The 24,290-nt window shown below is 43.7% G+C and overlaps 1 protein-coding gene across 1 annotated transcript in view; it reads right to left on the bottom strand.

Moving 5' to 3' along the window:
- Positions 1-24,290, bottom strand: part of LOC137656825 (probable cytochrome P450 CYP44) — an 82,774-nt gene that overhangs the window by 5,618 nt on the left and 52,866 nt on the right. Inside the window, exons 10-11 of the mRNA XM_068391146.1 lie at positions 20,079-20,157; positions 2,710-2,872 (exon numbers count right to left, since the gene is read on the bottom strand). Coding sequence (XP_068247247.1) covers positions 2,710-2,872; positions 20,079-20,157 — 242 coding nt within the window. The remainder of the gene's footprint in view (positions 1-2,709; positions 2,873-20,078; positions 20,158-24,290) is intronic.

Here is a 24,290-nt window from a genome sequence, read left to right as displayed (position 1 = left end):
AAGTCTGATCTCGAAGGAGCCCTACCTCGAAAGAGCTGTTGGAATTTTCTCTCCTCTCTCTTCAGAGACAAAGGAGTGACTGGCAATGGTTTACGAGCCGAGCGTAATAAGAGGTCTTGAGTGGCCTTTTGCACAAGAAAAAGCGTAATATCTCTGACAAAGGACTCAGGAAAGAGATGTTGTGAAAGGGGGGCGTAAAAGAGTTCAGACTTCTGCGCAACAGTCACATATCTCGAAGCAAACGAACATAACAGGGCCCTCTTCTTCAAAACTCCTGCCGAAAAGAGAGAAGCCAACTCATTAGATCCATCCCTAAGAGCTTTATTCATGCATGACATGATACTCGTCAGGTCTTGTGTTCCCTTCATTTGAGTGTTTTCCTGGCCAGAGTCCCTAGAGACCAGTCCAAAAAACTAAAAACTTCAAACGCTCTGAAAATCCCTTTGACGAGGTGATCAAGCTCAGACATTGACCACATAACCTTAGCCGAGTTAAGGGCATGCCTTATAGCAGAATCCACAATACCAGAGAAGTCACCCTGGGAGGAGGCAGGAACTCCCAGACCCAGAGGTTCTCCAGTCTCGTACCACATGCCCGCCTTCAAAGCAAGTCGAGCTGGTGGAAAAGAGAAGGTGGTCTACGCTCCTTCATCCATTCGTCCACTTTAGCGAGAGCCTTCTTAGCAGAAATAGAGAGCTTCATCTTGATGAAGGCCGACTGTTTCTTGGCCTTATTCCCGCTAAACTGTGATTGAGGAGAACGAGGGGCAGAAGGTTGAAACTCCTCCCCATACAGCTCAAGGAGGGAGCGAGAGAGAACCTTGTAATCGCCAGCCGCGTCCACAGGCTTGTCTTCGTCCTTCGAGACATCATCAAGATCCTGTCACACCTCTACTACATTTTTCGTTCGAGTAGAAGGACGCGTCCTGTAGAAGAGGGCTGCAAGCAGCCTGACACCGAGAACCGCTTGCGTCCTGGCGCCGAGCGCTGGTATCGTCCTGGCGCCGAGCGCTAGAAGAGTCCTTGAGGCTGTAGGCGGATGCATCCTGGCGCCGAGAGTAGGAAGCGTCCTTGCACCGAAAACTGCAATCGTTCTGGCGACGAGAAGCGGCATCATCCTGGAGAAGCAGGCTGGAATCGTCCTGGCGCCGAAAGCGAGACGGAATTGTCCTGGTGCCGAAAGCGAGAGACGGAATCGTCCTGACGTCGAGTATCGCCAGAGTCCTGGAGGCGAGCAGATGAGGAAGAAGCGCGGTACTGTGCATTTGACGAATCGCGCAGAGGTTCCCTTGGAGAGGAACTCCGTTCCCTCTTAGAAGCTGATTTCTTGACAGGTAACGAGTCGTCCTTACGTCTGTCCGACTGGGAGGGAGGGCGGCTAAAAGCTTGAACTAAAGAGAAAAGTTGCTCTTGCATAACCGTCATAAACGATTTAGCGACTGCTGCTGGATCCTGCGGTTCCGAAGGAGAAGGCTGTCGAGTAGCGCTGGTAGAAGAAGGATCTTTTGCTGGTCTTTCTTGACTTTCGTCCCTTGGTTTCGTCCTTTGTACCCAACTCATCCTCCGAAGGACAAGGTTCGTGGCTACTAGAACAGGGAGAGTGAGAACGAGACTGTTCAGTTCGGTTCCACCTCCTCTTAGTCGGTCTCGAAGCCTCATACTGCCATTTGCGTCTGGGAGAGGGGTTCGGGGAAGACACCATCACATCCGACACACCTTTTCCATGGCAGTCAAGAGCAGCCTGGGAAAATGCAACAGGACTGTCTGAGGCGACGGCTGACCGAGGATACGTACCTCTCACCCCATTCCGGTTGTCGACGTACCTTCTCCCTTGGTCCTGGGAGCTTAGAAGAGGTCTAGACCTAGGGTAATGACAGGTTCGATCAGTCGCCACCTCCACTACACTTTCACAAGCACTAAAATCACTCTCACTCTTACCTTTTAAGGCCGCAAGTTGATCTTTAATAGTCTTCAACTCGGCCGCCATCCTGGCGTACCGAGGGTCATCCGCAGATACAGATCCTGTAGAAGGGGCAGGAGTTACTACCTCAGGGGAAGGATCAACTTCCTAAGAAGAATTAAATAAAGGTTCAATGGAAATATCCAAACTAGGTTCACTAGTAGACTTAGATTTAGATCTGGAAGCTCTCCTTACTTTTTCTAGCTCTAATTTGCACACATAGCGCTTCATAGCTAACCAATCTTTCTCACTCAAAATCTCACATTCTTTACACCTATTATCCAGTGCACAATCAAAACCCCTGCAACCCAAACAAACCGTGTGAGGGTCTACCGAAACTTTCGGTAACCTTACCTTGCATTCCTCATTCACACACACACGAAAATGAAGTTTCTCACTCATATTAAACAAATTCAAAATATCAGAATAAACAGAAACATGATTGCCAAATCCCCAAATCAATGTACTTCACCAAAAATAAGTCCGGTACAGCGACACAGGGAAAGCGAAACGAAAAACTCTAATGGCGGACCAACGATGCTGTCGATCCGGCCGGCAGAGATGATCTGAGGAACAGAAAACGGGAATGATTCCAAGTACCACCCTGTAAGGGTTGTTAACCACCTAACTGCACAACCACCACACGGCGGTTGCCACGATTTTTGAAAAATTCTGCCGAACGTCAGAGACTAAGCTACCCCGGTATATATATATAACTGCTAGGTAAGTTCTATTCATAAAACTACAAACCTGCACACATCCGAGTTCCAATACTAAAGGGCGTGAGTATATAAGGATCAACCACTGGTTCTTCGCTACCCTCTCTTAACCAACGGTCAGGTTGAAAACGTTTTGGATTTTTGAAATATTGCTCACTCTGCAACCACACATATGGATTCAAATCCACGTGAGTCTGAAAATAAAATTTAATACATGTGACTACAGAAAAGCTTGTACAACAAAAGTGCAGGAATAAAAAAAATACAGTACATATCTTAATAGTAGATAAAATAAAAGAAACTCTAAGCAGAGGATAATGAATATGAATCTGTCAAGGCTTTACAATACTGTATCTTAATATACTATTTAATTTTCACTAAAGCTCACCGAGACCTTTTAAATACCACTATCATTATTATTATTAAAACGAGGAAATTTACCAGCTCAATGAGTCAAGCTCGACTCTTAAAGACCTACCGGTAATTCACTGTACTGAAAACTACAAATTTTATACAATTTCTATTTTTCCTAGTTATACAAACAAGAGTCATTTAATGGGGTAATTACTGATCATGTTTTCTACAACCGGTTCAATCAAAACTTTGGTTGGGTTCATCATGCTTCGTGCTGGGTAAACACAGCACAGGCAGAGGGAGCAAGCGGGAGGTTGCTCACAGCGTCTCTTAACACCCCTTACCTGGTCGAAGACTTTCGCCCCGCAAGGCTTGAGGCAGGGCCTTTGGTAAACGACTCAGGTTTGGATAGCTAGGCAAAATACAAATTATATAAAATTTGTAATATATTCCTATGCAAATACAAACTTCCAAGTCATTTAATGAAAGTCTTCCTTAAGAGGGAGGAATCTCTGTTAAGAGATACAGCATACCCTTCCTCTCTGAAATTACTATAAGTAATAGGAAGAGATCAACAAAAATCATATAGGACAGTGTGACTGGCTCGAAAAGAGGTAAGGCTAAACTTCCGATTTTAAGAGATAAAGACTTCTTTGACCTAGTTACTAGTAACAATAGTAAAAGATCCAGGAGAACCGCCAGGGAATATTGAAGTCAGCTCGCACTAGGCAAGGTTGATCAAAGAATAATCTTCAGTACTGTAATATGAACATTAAGTGTTACATAATAAATGACAGGACAATTTAGTACGACAATGAATACTACTTAGATTGCGACACACTTAGCTGCTTTGGGGTGAAGAACCCCAGGACAGGTTTCAAGTGAATATGGTGTCGTTTCTTCTTCCGTGGCCTTTCTAGCCAAGAGAGTAAAGAATCCTGTTCTAGTTAGGTTATAGCCCTAGTACCCATTGAAAGAATGACCACAGACCTGAATGTGCCTGTACAAGGTAATAATCCAGCAGTGTGTATTAGTATCCCCGAGTTGAGGAATGTAATAAAGCGTGGTCTTGCTGAACATTGAGGTTGCGGCAAACCCACATGTATCACATGCTCAGGGGATGTCACTAGAGACACTTCCCTTGAGGGTATGTAGGTTTTTATTCTGTTTCCTTTTCAAACAAGGAAATAGATCTAAATGTCTTGCATCAGAAGGAGACTGAGCACCTGAATGCATTGCCTCAGGCCATGCAAAACGCTCACTACCAACATACCTCAGAAGCTATGTAACTAAGCGATATGTTAAACATTAAGGTTGTGGCAGATCCATCTAAATCATTTGAGCAAGAGGGGGATTTCCTAGTAACACTTCACCTGAGGATGCAAAGGATCTTCTGATATGATATGTTTGTAGTGAAAAGGGAGTCCACAACTACACTCTTCCGGAGCGGAGAGAGCCCTGAACCCTACAAGGAATGGGTGCAGCCTGTTCCAGCTATTGTTTTATTAGAAACTCGCACTGCTTTATGGAAGAAATCATCTAGCTGTTCATGCGGTTCGAAACTCTTTGAGAGAGACTGTCATGAAACAGTTTGTCTGGGGTCCCTTTCATGAGATTGAATCATTCTTGAGTCAGAGGTAGGAGCAAGTGGTAATACTGAAGTCTTGGCAGTAGAGGGGGGGAAATCTTTGCTGACCCCCATCCCTAATGCTAGTAGATATCAAGTTGGTTCTCTGTTCACAGGGATATCTATGTACGGGACAAAGAACTTATTTCTGGCCACTGGAGAAGGTTCTAAGTCTCTATAGTCAGAGATGTCAGAAAACCTGAGTTATTCCTATGCTTTAAGACAAGGTCATGAAAGTTGTAGACGGTGTGTTCCTTTTCAGACTCTGGGAGTTGAACTCACCCAAGTACCGGTATTAACCCTTCAGATCTGATTCTTCTACTAAAAGGAGAATGAGATTGTAAACATCCCAGAAATCTGGAAGGCAAAATCTGCAAGAGTTCTGGCACGACCTTTCCCGATCTGATTCTCATATGAAAGGAGAATGAGATCATCACAGGAAATATAACCTTTCTGTCGTTAGGATCCCAGCACAGGCAAGTTCTTACCTGTGATATGAATATCTTGCTGGCAAGAGGTCAAAGTGAAGGTAATTGCTTCCTAACTAGAGCTCTCCTGTACAATATAGCGAGGATAAACTTAAGAGGATTAAGGCAGGCCCTTCCTCCTCACTCAAAGGAAATGGAAGGGGAAATACTCTCATGCGACCATTTCTTCCACTAATGGCCCTGATAACGAGGTCGTCAATAGTTCCTTTAGGTAGGAAAACCTAACTTTCAGGCTGTAGCCTATTCAAAGACCTTTAATCAGATCTCAACTTCGAAGAAAGTTATAGGAACTGATTTCAAGATGTCAAACACCCTTATTACAAAAGACAGTGCACTCTTGGAAACCCCTCCATACTAGAGTTAATCTAGTATGGCTTCTATATATAACAAGGACAACCTTTTTGCTGATGTATTCTTCTCTGGGAGGACGTTAGGTTAGGATTCTTACGTGACCTTTCAAGCCAACTTATGCGATTGGTTTGAGAATAAACCTTCACTCAGTCCAACAGTCTCCGTTGACTTATCATGAGACCAGGTCCTTAAGAGTTTCCTTAAGCAAAGGAATGAGAGGTATCCAGCTGACTCCCTCACATCTCTTGATCTTATTTTAGAGATGAGGGAGGAGGACATTAGTCACTATCATAGTACTGGCTGACATTGAGATAACGAGCAGTTCGGCATGATGAATGATTCATAGTAGGGATATCATTCAAGGTCCAAGTATGTTAAGAGGAATAGGGAACATAGTTCTTATATTCCCTTCCTAAATAGTACTCATAGGTAATCACAACTGAATCTACTCGGTGCCGTCTCGTCTCTTCTTGGGGAACATCTAAATTTTACCTCTCCGTGGACCTCCATCTCAGGCTTCTTTAATGAGGTAGTTGTAATTACTGCCCTTAGATCATTATTTCTCTAGGAAGTCTTATAGTCTCCTTATACTAAGAAGGAAGTGCCGAAATCCTGTTTTACCTCATGAATGGAGAAAACACGAGGGCAACTTTCAACTTTTCCATGGGTAAAATCTCCAGGTGCTATGTCCCCCCCCCCCCCCAATCATGTCCAGGTCTTTTAACCAAGGGGGGTTCTGTATAGATCTTATGAAGCTAAACATCATTCGTACCGGGGATACTAAGGTAGACCTTGTTTCTCGGGACAGGTAATATCTTCCCGGAGAAAAAGGTACCGACAACAACCGTTTCAGAAGCGAATAACTTCTGCATGGAACAGATAAAATCTGTCTGCTCATAGACCAACTTCTGGTCATCATTGGTTGGGGTTGTCTCCCTACCAAGTGGAGCAGGTAGGGCCCGTTTCATAGGGTAGACTTCCTGTCTTTTCTTGACAGTAATATGTGCTACAACTCGTAGCTTCATTTTGAAAGGTAAACTCTTAACGACTTTCCTGGAGGTTAATTGGCCAAGTAAAGTGGGAGGTACTTCAACCTGAGTAGCCCATACTTCTGTAGCAAACAAAATTACAGCTATGCCAAAAATCACTAAACTAAAAGAGAGGAAGAAGGGCAGGGAGGAGAGGTGAAGGCCCAAAGAAGCTTCCCACCTTCGTGCACGGTTGGGGGACTTGCGCCAGGTTCTACCGCTGCCCGTGATTAGTATAGAATACTCTTGAGGAAGAGAATACAGTATCTAATACTGGGGCTAACAATGATGGGTGCCTGCTTCAACACCTATTCAGTGGAGGATTACCTAAACGAACCAAAATAAGGAATAAACCGTAGGGAAAAGAGTAGGAGCCCTATTCTGGACATGACAATCTCATGTCCAGAGGTAGGACCTAACCGGTATCGTTTCCTCCTCAATACAAAATCTCTTCTCCCTTGTGGTTCCTGTGGTAAGTCTAGGAGCCCTCTTACACTAGTAAGGGCTATTGGGTCTTTGGTTTCTATCCCCATGGGGAGAGGCTCTCGATCCCCTGGCTCGGGTGATTTGAACTCTTGGGTACCTGTACCTGTATATCTTAAACAGGACTCTCTGAAGGCACTGTACAGCAGGTCTACCCCTCGTTGTTACTTCTCTTCGTTAAGCTACTTGTTTTCGTTTAGTGATTCTAGTTATGACTGACTCAACTTCTGACTGGGAAATCAGATATGGGGAGTTAAGTAAGTCTGAATTCCTCAGATTCAGTGTCTCACCCGGGGATAGTTGTTCCGCGCATATGGTTACGATTGCGTCACTTCTTATCAGGACACGATTTCCCCGTACGGGAACTGTCTGAATTTAGCAGGAATTATAGAGGTGTAGTTCATCCTTTAGCCAAAATTAAAAAATATTCATAGGGTATGCTGATCTCTAAGATCTTCCTTCATTGCATGGTAGGATATTGCTCTAGATCAATGGTTGAGCCAAGAACAACCATGTATCGCAGACATGGCTGCTAGCTCCATATCCCTTATTTCTGGGCCTGAAAAGACAGAAGAGAATGCCGTCACGTCCTCTGTTTGGGCGAATGGTACTAAGTTAGGCAAATTCTCTGGTAACTGCAAGAGCAGAAGGCACCCGAGAGGGTAAAAATATCCTTTAGCTCCGGCAGGTTCAGAGGTGGTAATTCTGGAGACCTGTTAGCTTAAAGAGAATTTTCCGGGGCTTAAACCTGATTGCTAAACAGCTTAAAGAGAATTTTCCTTGGCTTAAATCTGATTGCTCAATATGTTTAGCGCCTATTCTGTCAAATCGAGAACTCCGGGCCAAAGTTGGGTTTATAATTCTGGGCCTGCGACTGACTCCTGACTTCCTGATTGTCTTCCATGACAGAATTGTCTGAGGTAGATTTTGTCCTGTTCTTTAGATGAAGGATGATGTCATTAATCCTTTTATCAGGGTTGACCAGAGGACCATGATCGACTCGAACATCATCCCTTTCTTCATTCGTAAGACCATTACGGTGAGGTAAGAAAGCGGAGGCGGGTATGTTGAATTCCTTTTCTTGTTCATCCTGTCCCATTTTGGGATGTACTTCTTCCCTACCTGGTGACTTATAAGTAAGGGGCTTATTACAGAAAGGCTTCTGTTTCATCTTTGGCGCAGGCCTCTTCTGCAACTTTTAATCAGGTTGACTTCCAAGTCAGACTGTACCACTGCAGGTGTAGGGTAAAAGTCTCTTTCCCTGCCTTCACTTTCTATACGTGAAGGGGGGATTCCTGAAAAAATTTATCATTCTATGCTTATCAAGCCTGTTCTTGGGGCCATAATTTTGGCAATCAGCCGAGATTTACAGAGGGATCCTCGACCTTACTGCACTGCCGAGAAACATAAAGCTAGCATATGACCTGTCTTCACAGGGAATACCCTGGGAACAATAGTTGGCTAGTATTGCACATGAAAAAAATTCTTCAATAATGGCAAGGTTGCTGAGCGTGATGACGTCTTCATGCGTTGAGATGGTGGCGCGTACAACGTAATCTGGCTGGATGAATCTCCTGCTTGAATCTTAACAAGCATAGGTATCGGTGACCCTTTTACCTGACTTTCCTACTCTAGGTGGGCTGAAGGAAATGCGGATTTTTGGGAAGCCTTGGGGCGTGACTGCAGGTAAAGCGGTCCGACCGCCCCTTTTATAAGCTTCTCGGATCGCTTAAGACTTTTTAGAGGAGATCTCAGCTTAGGGGCCCCATTGTCATATGGCATACTTGGCTCCTGAGAATGTGTTGGGAAATGAGGGCTCTCCTCATCCCACACTGATGGGTTTTGACTTGATAAAAAAGCTTTCTCGACTCTAGGTTCCCTCCAGCGGGATTTTCTAACAGAACACGTCCGATCATTGATCATCCTGTAACATGAGCTAGGACTTCTCAAGTTCTCGTTGTGCATATTCGATACTCTTGATGAAGGTCTTTTGATGCCATTGCTTCAGCTAGTTCTCGACATGTAATATTACAGTACGCCCCCGCCATATGACATTACTGTAATCCGTTCCGGAGTTGGTATCGTATGGTGAAAATGTCGTATGGCAGGCAATAGAATAGCTAATGCGTGCAAAACCCCAGGTAAAAACATTGAAAATTAGTATGTAACAAAATAGTAAAGCACTGTACTACAGTATACTTATATATAATATACATGTACTGTGCAGTATATAATTAAAAAACATTACAGGATAAATAAAAATTATATACTGTACAATACTGTAAAGGAAAAATTAAATTTTATTTACTTTTGGAGTGACGTGACTTGAGCTGATAGTGGCTGGAGGCAGAGGGGGGAGGAGATGGTAGATATAAAAACGTATCAATGCTAATTATGTTATGTACACTTAATAATAAATTTATTCTTACTATTAAACATGAAGTTTTTATGATAAAACAAAGTTTTATGAATACTTACCTGGCAGTTATATATACATAGCTAATTATCTCTATTTCGGCAGAATTTTTCTAAAACTAGGCAACCGCCTTGTGGTGGTTGGGTGGTAACACCCGTCAAAGGGTGGTAGGAGGAATCATTCCCGTTCTCTGTTCTTCAGTTCATCTATGCCCGACCTGTCTCCTGAGGGGAGGTGGGTGGGCCTTCGAATGTATATATAACTGCCAGGTAAGTATTCATAAAACTTTGTTTTATCATAAAAACTTCATTTTTACGAATAGAACTTACCTGGCAGTTATATATACATAGCTGATTAACACACTTGGAGGAGGGTGATAGACAGTAACATCGTTGGGGAAACAACCAAAAAAGTTGTAGGATAAATAAACACCTTGATTCCTTACCTGCTAAGGTAGCTGACTTCAAAGGTTCCTGCCTCTTGAGTCGCTTTCCCTTAGGAGTGTCAGCCAGGATGTGACCTGCAGTGCTGAAAACACTCAATCGAGTCTGTCAACGGGGTGAGACCAACAATCTGACTAGACTTCAGGACTACCTATTGCCCAAAATAATAAACCGCAACTTTACCAAACCAACCACCTAACATTTGCAAAGTAGATAAAAATGATCTAACTAGACTGAGGTGACTGTACACAAGTCGAAGTCCTCAGACAACCAATAAAAAATACACCAACCTATGCACAAGTAAACAAAACTAAGGTTGAGGGGAGGTAGTAACTCCTTTGCCTAATACAGAAGCCGTAGCTACGTATGGTCCCAAGGTATAACATTTCTCATAATCCACCCTCACCTCTCTGAGGTAATGAGAGGCGAACACAGAGTTGCTCCTCCAGAATGTCGCATCCATAATTTGACGGAGCGACATGTTCTTGCGGTAAGCAAGCGAGGTCGCAATGGCCCTCACTTCGTGGGCTTGCACTTTTAAAAGTCCGAAGTGTTCCTCCTCACACAAGAGATGCGCTTCTCTTATCACTTCCCTCAGGAAAAAGGATAAAGCGTTCTTGGAAAGGGGCTTTTGAGGATCTTTCACAGAACACCACAGGGAGCTAGAAGAGCCTCTCACACTTTTTGTGCGAGACAAGTAGGTCTTGAGGGCTCGTACTGGACAGAGCAGCCTCTCTTGCTCCTGACCCACTAGGTTGGTCAAGTTAGGAACCTCAAAGGTCCTCGGCCAGGGCTTAGAAGGGTTCTCGTTCTTAGCGAGAAAGTCTAATCTCAAGGCACAAACTGCCCCATTCAGATTGAAGCCTACCTGTTTTTCAATTGCATGGACTTCACTAACTCTTTTAGCTGTTGCTAAGGCCAAAAGAAAGAGGGTCTTCTTGGTAACCTCCCTAAGGGGAGCCTGTGATATGGGCTCAAATCTCTTGGTGCACAGAAATTTAAGAACTACATCAAGGTTCCAAGAAGGGGGCTTTAACTGGGTCTGCTTGGTCGTCTCAAAAGACTTCAAGAGGTCATGTAAGTCCTTGTCTCGAGACAAGTCCAAGCCTCTATGCCGACAGACGGAAGAGAGCATACTTTTGTACCCTTTGATAGTGGACACAGCTAGCTTAGCGTCCTGTCTGAGGTACAACAAGAAATCCGCAATCTGGCTCACAGAGGTAGTGGATGAGGAAATCTTGTGCTTCCTACACCAAGCCCTAAAAGTCTCCCACTTGGACTGGTAGACCCTCTGCGAAGAGACCCTCCTCGCTCTGGCGATAGCTTTTGCAGCTTGCGCTGAAAAGCCTCTCGATCTGACGAGCTTCTCGATAGTCTGAAGGCAGTCAGATTGAGAGCGAGGGGGTTTTGATGATATCTCTCGAAGTGGGGTTGTCTGAGCAGATTTGGACTTGCAGGGAGGCTTCTTGGAAAGTCCATCAACAAGTCCACCACCTCCGTGAACCATTCCCTCATCGGCCAGAACGGAGCTATCAGGATCATCCGTCCCGAATCGAGGAGGGCGAATTTCCTGACTACCAGATTGATGATCTTGAACGGGGGAAAAGCATAAGTGTCCATCCCCGTCCAATCCATCAAAAAGGCGTCTACTGCTATTGCCTCTCTGTCCGGAACTAGGGAGCAATAGATGGGGATCCTCTTGGATAAATTGGAGGCGAAAAGATCGATGAGGGGTCTCCCCCACAGCCTCCAGAGACTCTGACAGACCTGTTGGTTGAGGGTCCATTCTGTGGGAAGGACCTGCCCTTTCCTGCTGAGCATGTCCGCCCTCACATTCTTCTGTCCCTGAACAAACCTCGTCAGCAGGCTTATCCTGTTCTCCTTCGCCCAAAGAAGGAGCTCTCTTGCTGTCTCGAAGAGAGACAGAGAGTGAGTCCCTCCTTGCTTCCTGATGTAAGCAAGAGCTGTGGTGTTGTCTGAGTTGACCTCCACAATCTTCCCAGACACCAAGTCCTTGAAGGCCTTTAGCCCCAGAAAAATGGCCATCAGCTCCTTGTTGTTGATGTGCCATCCCAGCTGAATTCCTTCCCAATCGCCTGAGACCTCCTTGCTTTCTAGTGTTGCCCCCCAGCCTGACTCTGATGCGTCTGAAAACAACACTAGGTCTGGGTTCTTCTTGTGTAAGGAGATCCCTTCCCCTAACAAGGTTGGGTCCAGCCACCACTTCAGAAGAGTCTTGACTTCTATTGGAATGGGGAAGGAAAAGGAGTCTTCCTGCATCTTTCTGTTCCATGTCTTCGAAAGAAAGTGCTGAAGAGGCCTTAGGTGGAGTCTCCCCAGAGAGACAAACAGTTCGAGGGAGGACAGAGTCCCCAGCAAACTCATCCACTCCTTCGCTGTGCATCTCTTCTTGTCCAGGAAAGTTCTGACTTTTACGAGACACTTGGCCTGTCTTTCCTGAGAGGGAGAAGCCCGAAAAAGAACTGAATTCAGAACTATCCCCAAATAGAGAATAGTCTGACTCGGTCTGATCTGAGACTTCTCCCTGTTGATGACCAGGCCTAGATCCTGAGCCATCATAAAAGTCTTCCGTAAATCCTCCAGACATTTCTCCCTCGATCGTGCACGAATCAGCCAATCGTCCAGATAGAAGGATATCCTTATCCCTTCCTGATGCAGCCAACCTGACACATTCGCCATTACCCTGGTGAAGACTTGAGGAGCCGTGCTGAGACCGAAGCAAAGAGCTCTGAATTGGAAGCACTTGCCCTCCATTACAAACCTCAGGTACTTCCTCGAAGTCGGATGGATGGGGACATGGAAATATGCGTCCTGCAAGTCGAGGGACACCATCCAGTCCCCTGGACGTACTGACGCCAGCACCGACTGAGTCGTCTCCATGGAGAACTTTGTCTTCTCCACAAATACGTTGAGCGCGCTGACATCCAGGACGGGTCTCCATCCGCCAGAGTTCTTGGGGACCAGAAACAGGCGATTGTAAAAGCCTGGGGAGACTAGATCCCGAACCGGTTCTATCGCCCCCTTGTCTAGCATTTGGTTGACAAGGTCTACTAGAGCCTTCTGTTTCCCAGGATCTGAGTACCGGGCTACTAAGGCCAGCGGAGCATCTGCGAGAGGAGGTTTTTTCAGAAAGGGGATCTTGTATCCTTCCTTGATGACTGAGAGGGACCAGGTGTCCGCCCCTCTCCTCTTCCAGGACTGCCAAAAACCTGACAGTCTTGCGCCTACCGTCTGGAGGAGACGAACTTCATTTCCTGGAGCGAGGTCTGAAAGAACCCCTGGTAGATCTTGGTCCTGAATCTTGCCTTCTCCCTCTAAAATCTGATCTTGAAGTAGTCCTGCCCCGAAAGGGCTGCTGGAATCTCCTTTCCTCCCGTTTCAAAGAAGAAGGAGGGGCTGCAAAGGGCTTACGAGCAGAACGAGATAAAAGGTCTTGGGTGGCTTTTTGGGCCAGAGAACGCGTAATGTCATTAACCAGAGACTCGGGAAAAAGATGTTGAGAGAGGGGGGCGTAAAGAAGCTCAGACTTTTGAGCATTGGTAACAGACCTAGAAGCAAAAGAGCAAAGCAGAGCTCTCTTCTTTAGGACCCCAGCTGAGAACAGAGCAGCCAACTCATTCGCCCCATCTCTGAGGGCCTTATCCATACAGGACATAATGCTCGTAAGGTCCCTAGATCCATCCATCTGTTCAGTTTTCCTTGCGAGAGTCCCAAGCGACCAGTCTAGGAAACTAAAAACCTCAAAGGCTCTAAAAATACCTTTGACGAGATGATCCAGCTCCGACATTGACCACATGACCTTGGCTGAGTTGAGAGCATGCCTTCTAGCAGAGTCCACTAAACCAGAGAAGTCACCCTTGGAGGAGGAAGGCACTCCCAGACCCAAAGGTTCTCCAGTTGCATACCACATACCCGCTCTTGAAGCAAGACGAGCTGGTGGAAACGAGAAGGAAGTCTTAACTGTTTGTCTCCGCTCCATCATCCAGTCATCAATCTTCGAGAGAGCCTTCTTTGCGGAGATAGACAGCTTCATCTTGATGAAGGCCGACTGTTTCTTGGCCTTCTTTCTGTTAAATTGGGACTGAGGAGATTGAGGGGCAGCAGGTTGGAATTCCTCTCCAAAAAGTTCAAGAAGGGAGCGAGAGAGAACTTTGTAATCTCCCACAGCATCGGCAGGATTATCATCGTCATCAGAAACATCCTCGAGGGCCTGATCCACATCTGCAATATCCTTCGAAAGAGGAGAATCCTTAGAACCCGACAAGGGCAAATCAAAGGCATCATCCTGCAAAAGACGGGTTGCATCCTGGAGTCCCGCGCTAGAAGAATCCTTGGAACGAGAGGCAGTATCGTCCCGAAGAGGCAGGGTGGTATCGCCCTGGGACCGAGAACGAGAGGCAGAGTCGTTCTGTCGTCGAGAGCGAGAGGAGGAATCGTCATGGCGGCGAGAATGAGAGGCGGTATCGTCGTGGCGTCGAGAATGAGAGGCGGTATCGTCGTGGCGTCGTGAACGAGAGGCGGTATCGTCGTGGCGTCGAGAACTAGGGTCGGTATCGTCGTGGCGTCGTGAACGAGAGGAGGTATCGTCGTGGCGAAGCGAACGAGAGGAGGTATCGTCGTGCCGAAGCGAACGAGAGGAGGTATCGTCGTGTCGAAGCGCACGGGAGGCGGTATCGTCTTGGTATCGAGAACGAGAAGCAGCTTCGTTCGATAAGGTATCGTCCCGGTATCGAGAACGAGAAAACGTATCGCCCTGGTATCGCGAAGAAGTATCGCCTGGCGCAAGCACACATTCCTCATCCTGGCGTAGAGAGGGAGAAGTTCTCTTTAAAGAAGAACTCCGTTCTCTCTTAGAAGCAGACTTCTTAATCGGCAACGAGTCGTCTTTACGTCTGTCAGACTGGGCGTGAGGGCGGCTAAAGGCTTGTACTAAAGTCAAAAGTTGTTCCTGCATGACAGACATAAAGGATTTAGCAACATCATCTGGGTCTTGCGGATCCGAAGGGGGGGGCTGACGAATAACACTCGTATCTTCGGCAGCAGGCTTCGTCCTTTTCACAGGCACGGAGTCGAAATCATCCTCCGACGGACAAGGTTCATAACTGCTAGAACCGGGAGAGATAGAACGAGACCGTTCGTCGCGGTTCCATCTCCTCTTAGTAGGTCTTGAAGCTTCATACTTCCATTTACGTCTGGACGAATTCGGAGAAGAAAACAACACATCCGACTCGTCTTTCCCGTGACGGTCAAGAGCAGCCTGGGAATAGACAACAGGACTGTCTGAGGCGACGGCTGACCGAGGGTACGTACCTCTCACCCCCTTTCGGTCATCGACGTACCTTCTCCCTTGGTCCTGGGAGCTTGGTAGAGGTCTAGGCCTAGGGGTATGACAGATTCGGTCGGTCGCCACCTCCACTGCACTAACACAAGCACTTTCACTTTCCTTACCTTTAAAGGCCTCCAGCTGTTCTTTAATGGCCTTCAACTCGGCCGCCAGGCTAGCGTACCGAGGGTCATCCGTAGATACGGAACCTGTAGTAGGTGCAGGAGTTACTACCTCAAGGGAAGGATCAACTTCCAAAGAGGAATCAATAATAGGATCAATAGATAAATCTACGCTAAGTTCGTCTTCCTTACCACTAACAGACTTAGACTTAGACCTAGAAGCTCTCCTAACTCTATCGAGCTCTAGCTTACGCACATAGCGCTTCATAATTAACCAATCTTTCTCATCCAAAACCTTACATTCCCCGCACCTATTATCAAGGGCACAAACAAAACCCCTACAATGAGAACAAACAGTGTGAGGATCAACCGCCATTTTGGGAAGTCTCACCTTACATTCCTCATTCGCACAGATACGGTAATGACTCTTTTCACTCATAATGAAACACAGCAAACAAAAAAACTAAGAGAAAACAAAATACAACGATCGCCAAAACCCCAAATCAGAGTACTTCACCAAAAAAAGCAGACTGGTACACCGAGCAGGGAAATCGAAGAAAAAACTCTTAATGACGGACCAACGTGTTATCGATCCGGCCGGCAGAGATGAACTGAAGAACAGAGAACGGGAATGATTCCTCCTACCACCCTTTGACGGGTGTTACCACCCAACCACCACAAGGCGGTTGCCTAGTTTTAGAAAAATTCTGCCGAAATAGAGATAATTAGCTATGTATATATAACTGCCAGGTAAGTTCTATTCGTAAAAACTTAAAATTAAAAATGCTTTTCTTTATTATTTTTGTCTGAAATTTTTTTATGATTTTTTTTTTTTTAGAACTTGAAAAATTACTCTTTTTTTAGCTTTTTTGATAGAATCACTATTATCATCTTTGCTTTCTGACACTTTTCTTTTGGAGAAATATCTATCCAAAGAAGCCTGTTTCTGACAATTCCTCAACATATTTCTAAAATGACTCATACACTTGTCATTAACACTCTCCATAAGACGACTTGTGTGAAGTTTTTCTGGGTGTTTCTTTCCAATGAAACTCGTATGGTTTTCATACCAACCGATAACTTCCCTTATTTCTGCCGATGTCGTTTCTTCAATCTCCCCCCGTCCTCGCCACCACTAGAGCTGTGCTCTTCTTAAATGATGGTCAACTGCATTGCCTCTAACTCCTTCAAGTCGTAGGCTCCTCCCTGTGCTCCTCGATAAGGTTATGGACGTCAGCCTCATCGACAACAAGCCTCATGGACCTCCCGATTGAAATTATTTCCTCAACATCACCCTCAGGGGAAGGATCATCAACGGCCTCGTCTTTGGTTGAGGGATCGAAACCTTCAAAGTCTCGTTCTGCCACAACAGCTGGCCACAGTTTCTTCCATGAGGAGTTCAAGGTGCGCCGTGAAACCTCATTCCAAGCTTTGTCGATCATCCTCAGGCATTGAACGATGTCAAAATGCCCCTCCCAAAATTCACGGAGGGTGAGTTGAGTGCTTTCGGTCACTTCGAAGCATCTTTTGAACAGATGCTTTGTGTAAAGCTCCTTAAAGTTGGCAATCACTTGCTGGTCCACAGGCTAGAGGAGAGGGGTGGTGTTCGGTGGCAGATAGAGAACCTTGATGAAGGAGAAGTCACGATGAATGATGTCCTCGAGGCCAGGAGGGTGAGCAGGGGCAGTGTCCAGTACCAGGAGACATTTGAGAGGAAGATTGTTCTCTTCTAAAAAGTTCTTGACAGCAGGACCGAAGCAGACGTTTACCCACTCAATAAATATGGTCCTCGTGACCCAGGCGTTGGCATTAGACTTCCAAAATACCGAGAGCCTCTCCTTCGTGATATTTTGTGCCTTGAAGGCACGAGGATTCTCTGAGTGGTATGCCAGTAGGGGCTTAATTTTTAAGTCACCACTGGCATTTGCACAAAATGCGAGGGTAAGTCTGTCCTTCATCGGTTTATGGCCAGGAAGTTTCCTTTCTTCAGCTGTGATATATGTACAGCAGGGAATTTTCTTCCAGAAAAGGCCAGTTTCATCACAGTTAAAAACTTGCTGAGGAATGTAGCCTTCTCAGGAAATTACTTTCTCAAACTTCTTGAGGAATTCTTCTGCTGCTTTCTTGCCGCCTCTCTATGCCTGACGACTGAGTGAATACCAGTCCTCTTCCTAAAGCGATCAAACCACCCATGAGAAGCCTTGAACTCTTGGGGGGATTGTTGCGACGTTCTTTCGTCTCCGCCGACTGAGTGAATACCAGTCCTCTTCCTAAAGCGATCAAACCACCCATGAGAAGCCTTGAACTCTTGGGGGGATTGTTGCGACGTTCTTTCGTCTCCGCCGTCTCTCTGGGCTTCCACGAGATCGGCAAAGATGGCGCTCGCCTTGTGCGAAATTACAGATTGCGTGAGTGTATCACCAGCGATTTCCTTCTCTTTAATCCATAGAAGGAGGAGTTTCTCCATCTCGTCGTTGATTGAGGTCCTTCCACTGGCAAGGACAGTCATGCCTTTAAAAGACTTATTTGCTTTAATGCCTTCCTTATACTTGATAATTGTACCAATCATAGACTGGTTACGGCCATACATACTAGCGAGGGTAACGATGCGCATGACTTCTTCATATTTCTTTATGATCTCCAGCTTCGTTTCCATAGTAATCATCATCTTACTTCTCCCTTTAACATCACTAGCAATCTTGGGACCCATGGCTAACGAATTAAAGTTATAATTAAGCACTAAAATGCACAAAAAATACGATATCGCAAGCACTCACACGAAACGCACACGAGATTCTGAACTGAGCGGTCATATAACAAAGAGAGAGAGAGAGAGAGGCAGCATCTCTCTCAGGCATTGTGGGAGGGATTTCGACCAATAGCGTATCGGCATCTTAGTGTCGCCGTGACGCCGACCAATAGCAGACCAGCTTCTTAGTGACGTATGCAGTGACGTATGAGCGTGGTGGTAAGCTAGTGACTCGCACAGTCGTGCGCGTAAAAACCGCCAAGTGTGAGTTTTGGAATTCGATGCCGTAAGGTGGGGAAAAATGTCATAACAAGGGGACGAAAAAACATCGTATTCCACACCGTAACGTGGAAAAAACGTAAGCTAGGGACACCGTACCCCGGGGGTCTACTGTACAAGGAAGTTCTTGTCGCCTAGGAAGATTGTTCTCTAACTCTCGTCAGGAAGAAATTCAGTAATTAAGAAATCTCTTTCAGATTCCTATGGCGAGAGGCAAGGATCTCTCGCTGGGAGACCAATCCTCACAACAATTACATAGAGATTCTCTAGAACCTCACTTATCAAGACAAGAGGCAAGTATCGAGCGGGTCCATGTCCATCTGGCCGTAAGGATGCTACACACGTAGCTATCCTGTCTGGGCAAGGATCTAAATACTGCAATTTAAAGGACACAAGCACTCACTTATAACTCACAGTTGATGAGTAGACACTCAAATGACCGTGAACTATAAAAAAACACAATACAGGAATGCTACACACCAAAAGGGTAGGCGTGTTGAATGGCAAAGGCTCGATCATAGAGAGAAAGTGAGAGATGAGCCTCTTCACTTCGCGACCGGTAGTGTTGTGAAGAAACGCTGAAAGCAACCTCCCATTGACTCCCTGCGCGTGCGGTGTGTTCACCCAACGCAGAGCATGACACAACCAACGAAAAATTTTGGTTGAACCAGTCGTAGAAAACAAAATCAGTAGTAACTTCATTAAATGACTCAGAAGTTTGTATCTGTGCAGAAATAATCACTTATTAGCTGCAATCTCCTCATCAACTTCAGCAATGATGAAGGATTCCCATACCTGCCTCTCCTTCCCCAAGGATTCTTTCCATAGCTAAGGCTTGAGAACAGGTGAAATTAAAAACCCAGCCAAATTAATAGTTAAGGTGTTTTAAACATGTTCTCAAATGAGTTGTTGTTATTGTTATATTAAGAATACGTTTATCTCTGAGGCTTAGTTCTAGGCTCTAATATGGCTTGCCCAAGATTTTTTAATAAATGATGTAAAAATGAATACGGTTTAAAGAGGTTGGATATCAAGGTGGTATGAAATTAAATGGATGAAAAGAAAGACAGAATGTGGGTTACTGTGGTAAAGAAATGTGCTGCGAAGAACCTGTAGTTGCACTGTAGGATGTTAAAAAGTGAAAAGACATTAGCCGACCTCATTTGACATTGAAACCTCAACGGTAATGTCATAGAACCTTAAATGGTTAAGACTCCTTAACTTGTAAAGTAATCATTATTTTGATATTAACAAATCACTATCTCATTTTCAGGCTCATATGGATCATTCAAAGATTCCGTTCTTCAGTGAGGTGAACATTGGAGCAAGCAAGGAAATCTCTAAAGGAGTTTAGCTGCCACTGGCTTCAAAAATATTGAAAGGAATAAATGCCTTGTGTGACGAAAACCAAGATTATCAAAATTGTACACCGGATACAAGTAATCTAGAGAGAATACAGCAAAGCCAGTCATAGGCTCAACACAATACAAATCAATTCAAACTGGAAATGATAATCATTGCTTTTTAGTTATATCGTTTTATGAGAGGAATACATGGAACACAAAAAGTGCCGCAATCATAAAAGGATAAAATTTTGAGCAAAAATAAAAAGGAAATACACCAATAACAAAATGATCAAGACTGATTTTGGGGTGAAAAGGCTTTTACAAATCCTGTTGTACTACAGAAAATTTGACTTAATCAGTCATTACTCACCCCTGCAGGAATATGATAGCCACCGAGTACCAAATCCCTCTGAGGTAACCTCTGCACACTCTCTCCAATGGGGTAAAACCTGAAAGAACAAAGAAAACTGCTCGCAAACTGTTTTAATTGTTTTATATTATACAGTAGAGACTTTCATTAAACTTTAGAAGGAAGTTTCAAATGCTCTTTTTCTGAGATAGCATAACGGGCAGGTAACACTTACATACATACATACATATACCAAGGCACTTCCCCCAATTTTGGGGGGTAGCCGACATCAAACAAATGAAACAAAAAAGGGGACTTCTCCTCTCTACGTTCCTCCCAGCCTGACAAGGGACTCAACTGAGTTCGGCTGGTACTGCTAGAGTGCCATAGCCCACCCTCCCCCGTTATCCCCCACAGATGAAGATTCATAACACTAAATCCCCTACTGCTGCTACCTCCGCGGTCATCCAAGGCACCGGAGGAAGCAGCAGGGCCTACCGGAACTTACACATCATGTATGTCAATTTATTTGTTACTTGTCTATTTCATTTATCACTAAAATAGGGATGGAAAAGGAAGGGCTTCAAGCTGATAAGCACTTCAGGACATTGAAAATAACTTTGACCCCCTGTAATATTTTGAATGCTCGTTAACAACACTTACTAATCCTGAATTATCTTTTGTAGATCTTTAATAAAAACAGGCTTTGAAAATTGGATATTTGTACAACCAAAACCTTTTCTTGATTTTCTGCACATGCTATCACAATCATAAATTATATACATATAATACAGTAACTGCTATGAACTCAAATATATGTAGAACAATCAGTGTTACTCAATAGATGTTCATCCTATCCATGAGCAATGCTTTCTACAGGACATATATTTGGCAATATTAGGTGTGGAAAATTCTTGTTGATCACTAGTGATTATTATTCATTTAAAGGCAGAATCACATTATTGAATTCGCCATACAGTTTTAGCTCCCAAGTTGATAGACTACTAGGAAAAATTGCCAAATTCAACATGTATACTACTTGTTCATGCTAGTCCAGATTAGATGCCAATAGAGAAACAAAGAATGCTGAGCTTAGGATAATTTTAATATTACTAAGTTATAGCACTTGCAATCACCAAAAGAAATAACTCACTTTGGAAGTCGATAACTTTATATAAGAGAAACCAAGTTCACAAGAGAGAAACTCTTGGAGTCGTAAGTCTAACTTCCCTAAGCTCGATTCCAACCCAATTGACACTAATGCTGATCTGATGTGTCGCTTGAACTTCAACATATTTTTCATAGTTTGAATTTTGCAACACATTTCATATTCGAACAATTATACCTCCAAAATCAATTTAGCAAAATTAAACCATCATTTAACAATTATATCCAAATGACATTTTCTTTCTTTTCGCTGTTTCAATTTTCCGTTTTTGTAATTTTATTTACATTTCAAACTTAAAACTGTATGAATTTGCTACACTAGCTGTCCATAAAAATAACAAAAGGTCTGAACAGCAATGACAACATTAGATAATTACATTCTACTTATCTTTGACAGACACAATTATTTAAATTCAACTTTACATCATACAAACCAAATCAACAGTGTAAATTTAATCTAGGTTAGGCACTGAAACAAATGCAAAATGAAGCTTAATAATCCCTCTGGTTAAACCTACTATACGTACAGTAATAGCAAAAATAATGGAGAATAGCCTATTCAACAGCAGTCATTTTGTTCATGAAAATCTCTATAAAAAAAATGGGAAGGAAAGGAGGCTTCACTTATTCTCCTTTGTGATTGCCTATCTTTGATGACAACTTCATGGAATAAAACAGATTGTGAAATTATTTGATACTTCTCTCTAGCTGTTCCCATACACATCTGGGGGTCTATTATAAGGTCTATAATAAGAAATTATTAACTAGTGATGACAAGGAAATTTTCGAAATTTTTCTTTAATAAATCTTGGGGTCTATTATAAGGTCTATATTACAAACATTAACCCAGTGATGACAAGGAAATTTTTCAAATTTTCATTTAATAAAACTGAGGTAAATGTAGAGTGGAAAAAAGCAGATATGAAATGTATTCACAACTGAAGTAGCAATCTTCAATTGTACTTGACTACATCTCTATTCTAATACCACCCTAAGTTACAGTGCAGTCAAACTGATGAAAAGAAAAAAATAAATTTCCAAAAACGGCCTCTAAAAACAGAACTTTATTAATAAAACCTTCATTTCTATACTCACCTGATGTTCATATTGCTTTTTCTCCAGATGCTCTGTTTATCAACATTTGCCCACCAAAGTTTTATAAAAAATCTAACCATTTTCTTTCCTTTAAAAAAATACATAAACCTAGTAAAATAATAAGACAATGTAGCTTTTAATTATTAAAGGTAAGTAGCACAGTAACCCAATCTTCAGTTTTCTCCGTAGAAGTCTCGTCAAAACATGTATCTCCCCGACCAGATTACGATAAGTTGACCATTATGAGGAGTACAACATCTTACAGTCCCTCACAGGAATTATGCTCCAAGTTGGTGTTTAAGGAACCAGAGTGTATACACTTCGCAGTGGTAAAGCTTCTATGTTTAAACAGAGACTGCTGTTGTTGCTCATAATGGTCGAGGAAAGTTGATAATGATAAAACATTTCAATACTCACTAGGCAAGTTAGTGATGAAGCTTGGGGTTTTAACTTCTCGTGGGCAGTAAATCTGTCTTGCCAGCAGAGTTACTTACACTAACCTAACTTCCATGGTTGGGTTTAGTGGTCCTAATCCCATAATGTTCCTTCAGTGAGGGTTCTGAATATTCACTGCGCCATACAGAATAGAGTTCCTCTAGTATGAGTCTCGAATTCTTGAATCACTTTCGTCCTTTCGCAGCTTAACCGATGCATTTCTGCATAACTAGTCACTCTATTAGACATCTAGATTGCGAGGCAGAAGACCAAATGAGTAGCTGGATCTTTACATCACTCCTCTTGCTAAAGGAAGTGCTTTTAAACAATATAGTTTTAATTTGGGAGGTAGTGTTTCATATCATAGATGCTCTTAATTTTTCTTTTTATTGGTGACATATCAGATCAGCTACTTGATTACATCACGTGACCACTCCAGATAACATTGCATTTTCATTTGCTTGCAAGCTCAGCCACTAGCTCATCGTGGGTTCCCTTTTGTGGAGTAATTTCTAACACCCCTCTTTTTATCATCCATACTAGTCTGGCTAAAAAAAGAATATTTATGCGAACTAAGGAGTTTTTAATTTGCAAGAATGACATTTTCAGTAGATGCATGTTGGTTCAGATGTTGACAGCTAACTTCTGTTACTTGTTCTGAAGTGAAGATAATTCAGGAGATAACATTAAGTAAATCAGTAGTGTACACTGTAGGTTACACACTTAAAGCAATAAATAATGTCTGTTCTACACTACAGTACTACAATTTGGATGAAGAATGTAGCAAACTTTATATTACAGTAACCATAAAAATTTTTATACAACAGGAAAAAGTTTTTTTATTTTCTGATGCATATGACAATTTCTACGAAAATTGTATTACTCCTAACATACTTACCATGACCCACTCTTTCAGGATACCTGGAGCTTAGCTAGCTCCCACGGACCAGGAATTCTACCCCACCCAACAGGCCTTATCCACCCTCTGAGCGCGCAGCCTCAACCTCTCTCGTTTACCCATAATACACCAAGAAGAAGCTCACGGAAAGAACCTGCCTACTTCAAAGGTCTCGATTCCACTCCCAAAAACTTCAGATCTCGACTCCTACAGAGAGGGACTAACGTGGGGAAGGATGGGCGGGCAGTAAACTGAGTGGTTTGTGGTAAGTATGTTAGGAAAAATACTACTTTCGTAGAAATTGTCATTTATTCCGACACTGTCTTACCACGAACCACTCTTTAAGGAGACTCAGAATTAGGAGGAGGGTACATGGGACCCGGGCACGAGAGGTGCAACTGTAGGTCGAGAAGAGGGGGGTAGGCCTGTCGAGAAAATAATTCACCAATTAAGGTAAAAGATAAAACTAAAAATAAGTCAGAGGAACACTCACCAAGACAACGTATTCTTGTTTCCTCGTCCAACGCATGATAAGTAAGGGGAGGGGATAGGGATACGAGATGCTCTACCCTTCACCGTTCAACATGGAGTATGCAATGCACAGGTTGCTCTTAGATCCTCTGTTGAGCAACTACGAC

The sequence above is a fragment of the Palaemon carinicauda genome, chromosome 17 (assembly GCF_036898095.1).
Source record: "Palaemon carinicauda isolate YSFRI2023 chromosome 17, ASM3689809v2, whole genome shotgun sequence".
NCBI lineage: Eukaryota > Metazoa > Arthropoda > Malacostraca > Decapoda > Palaemonidae > Palaemon > Palaemon carinicauda.
Note: the sequence above shows the minus strand (reverse complement) of the source record. Positions and strands in the feature narration are given on the sequence as shown.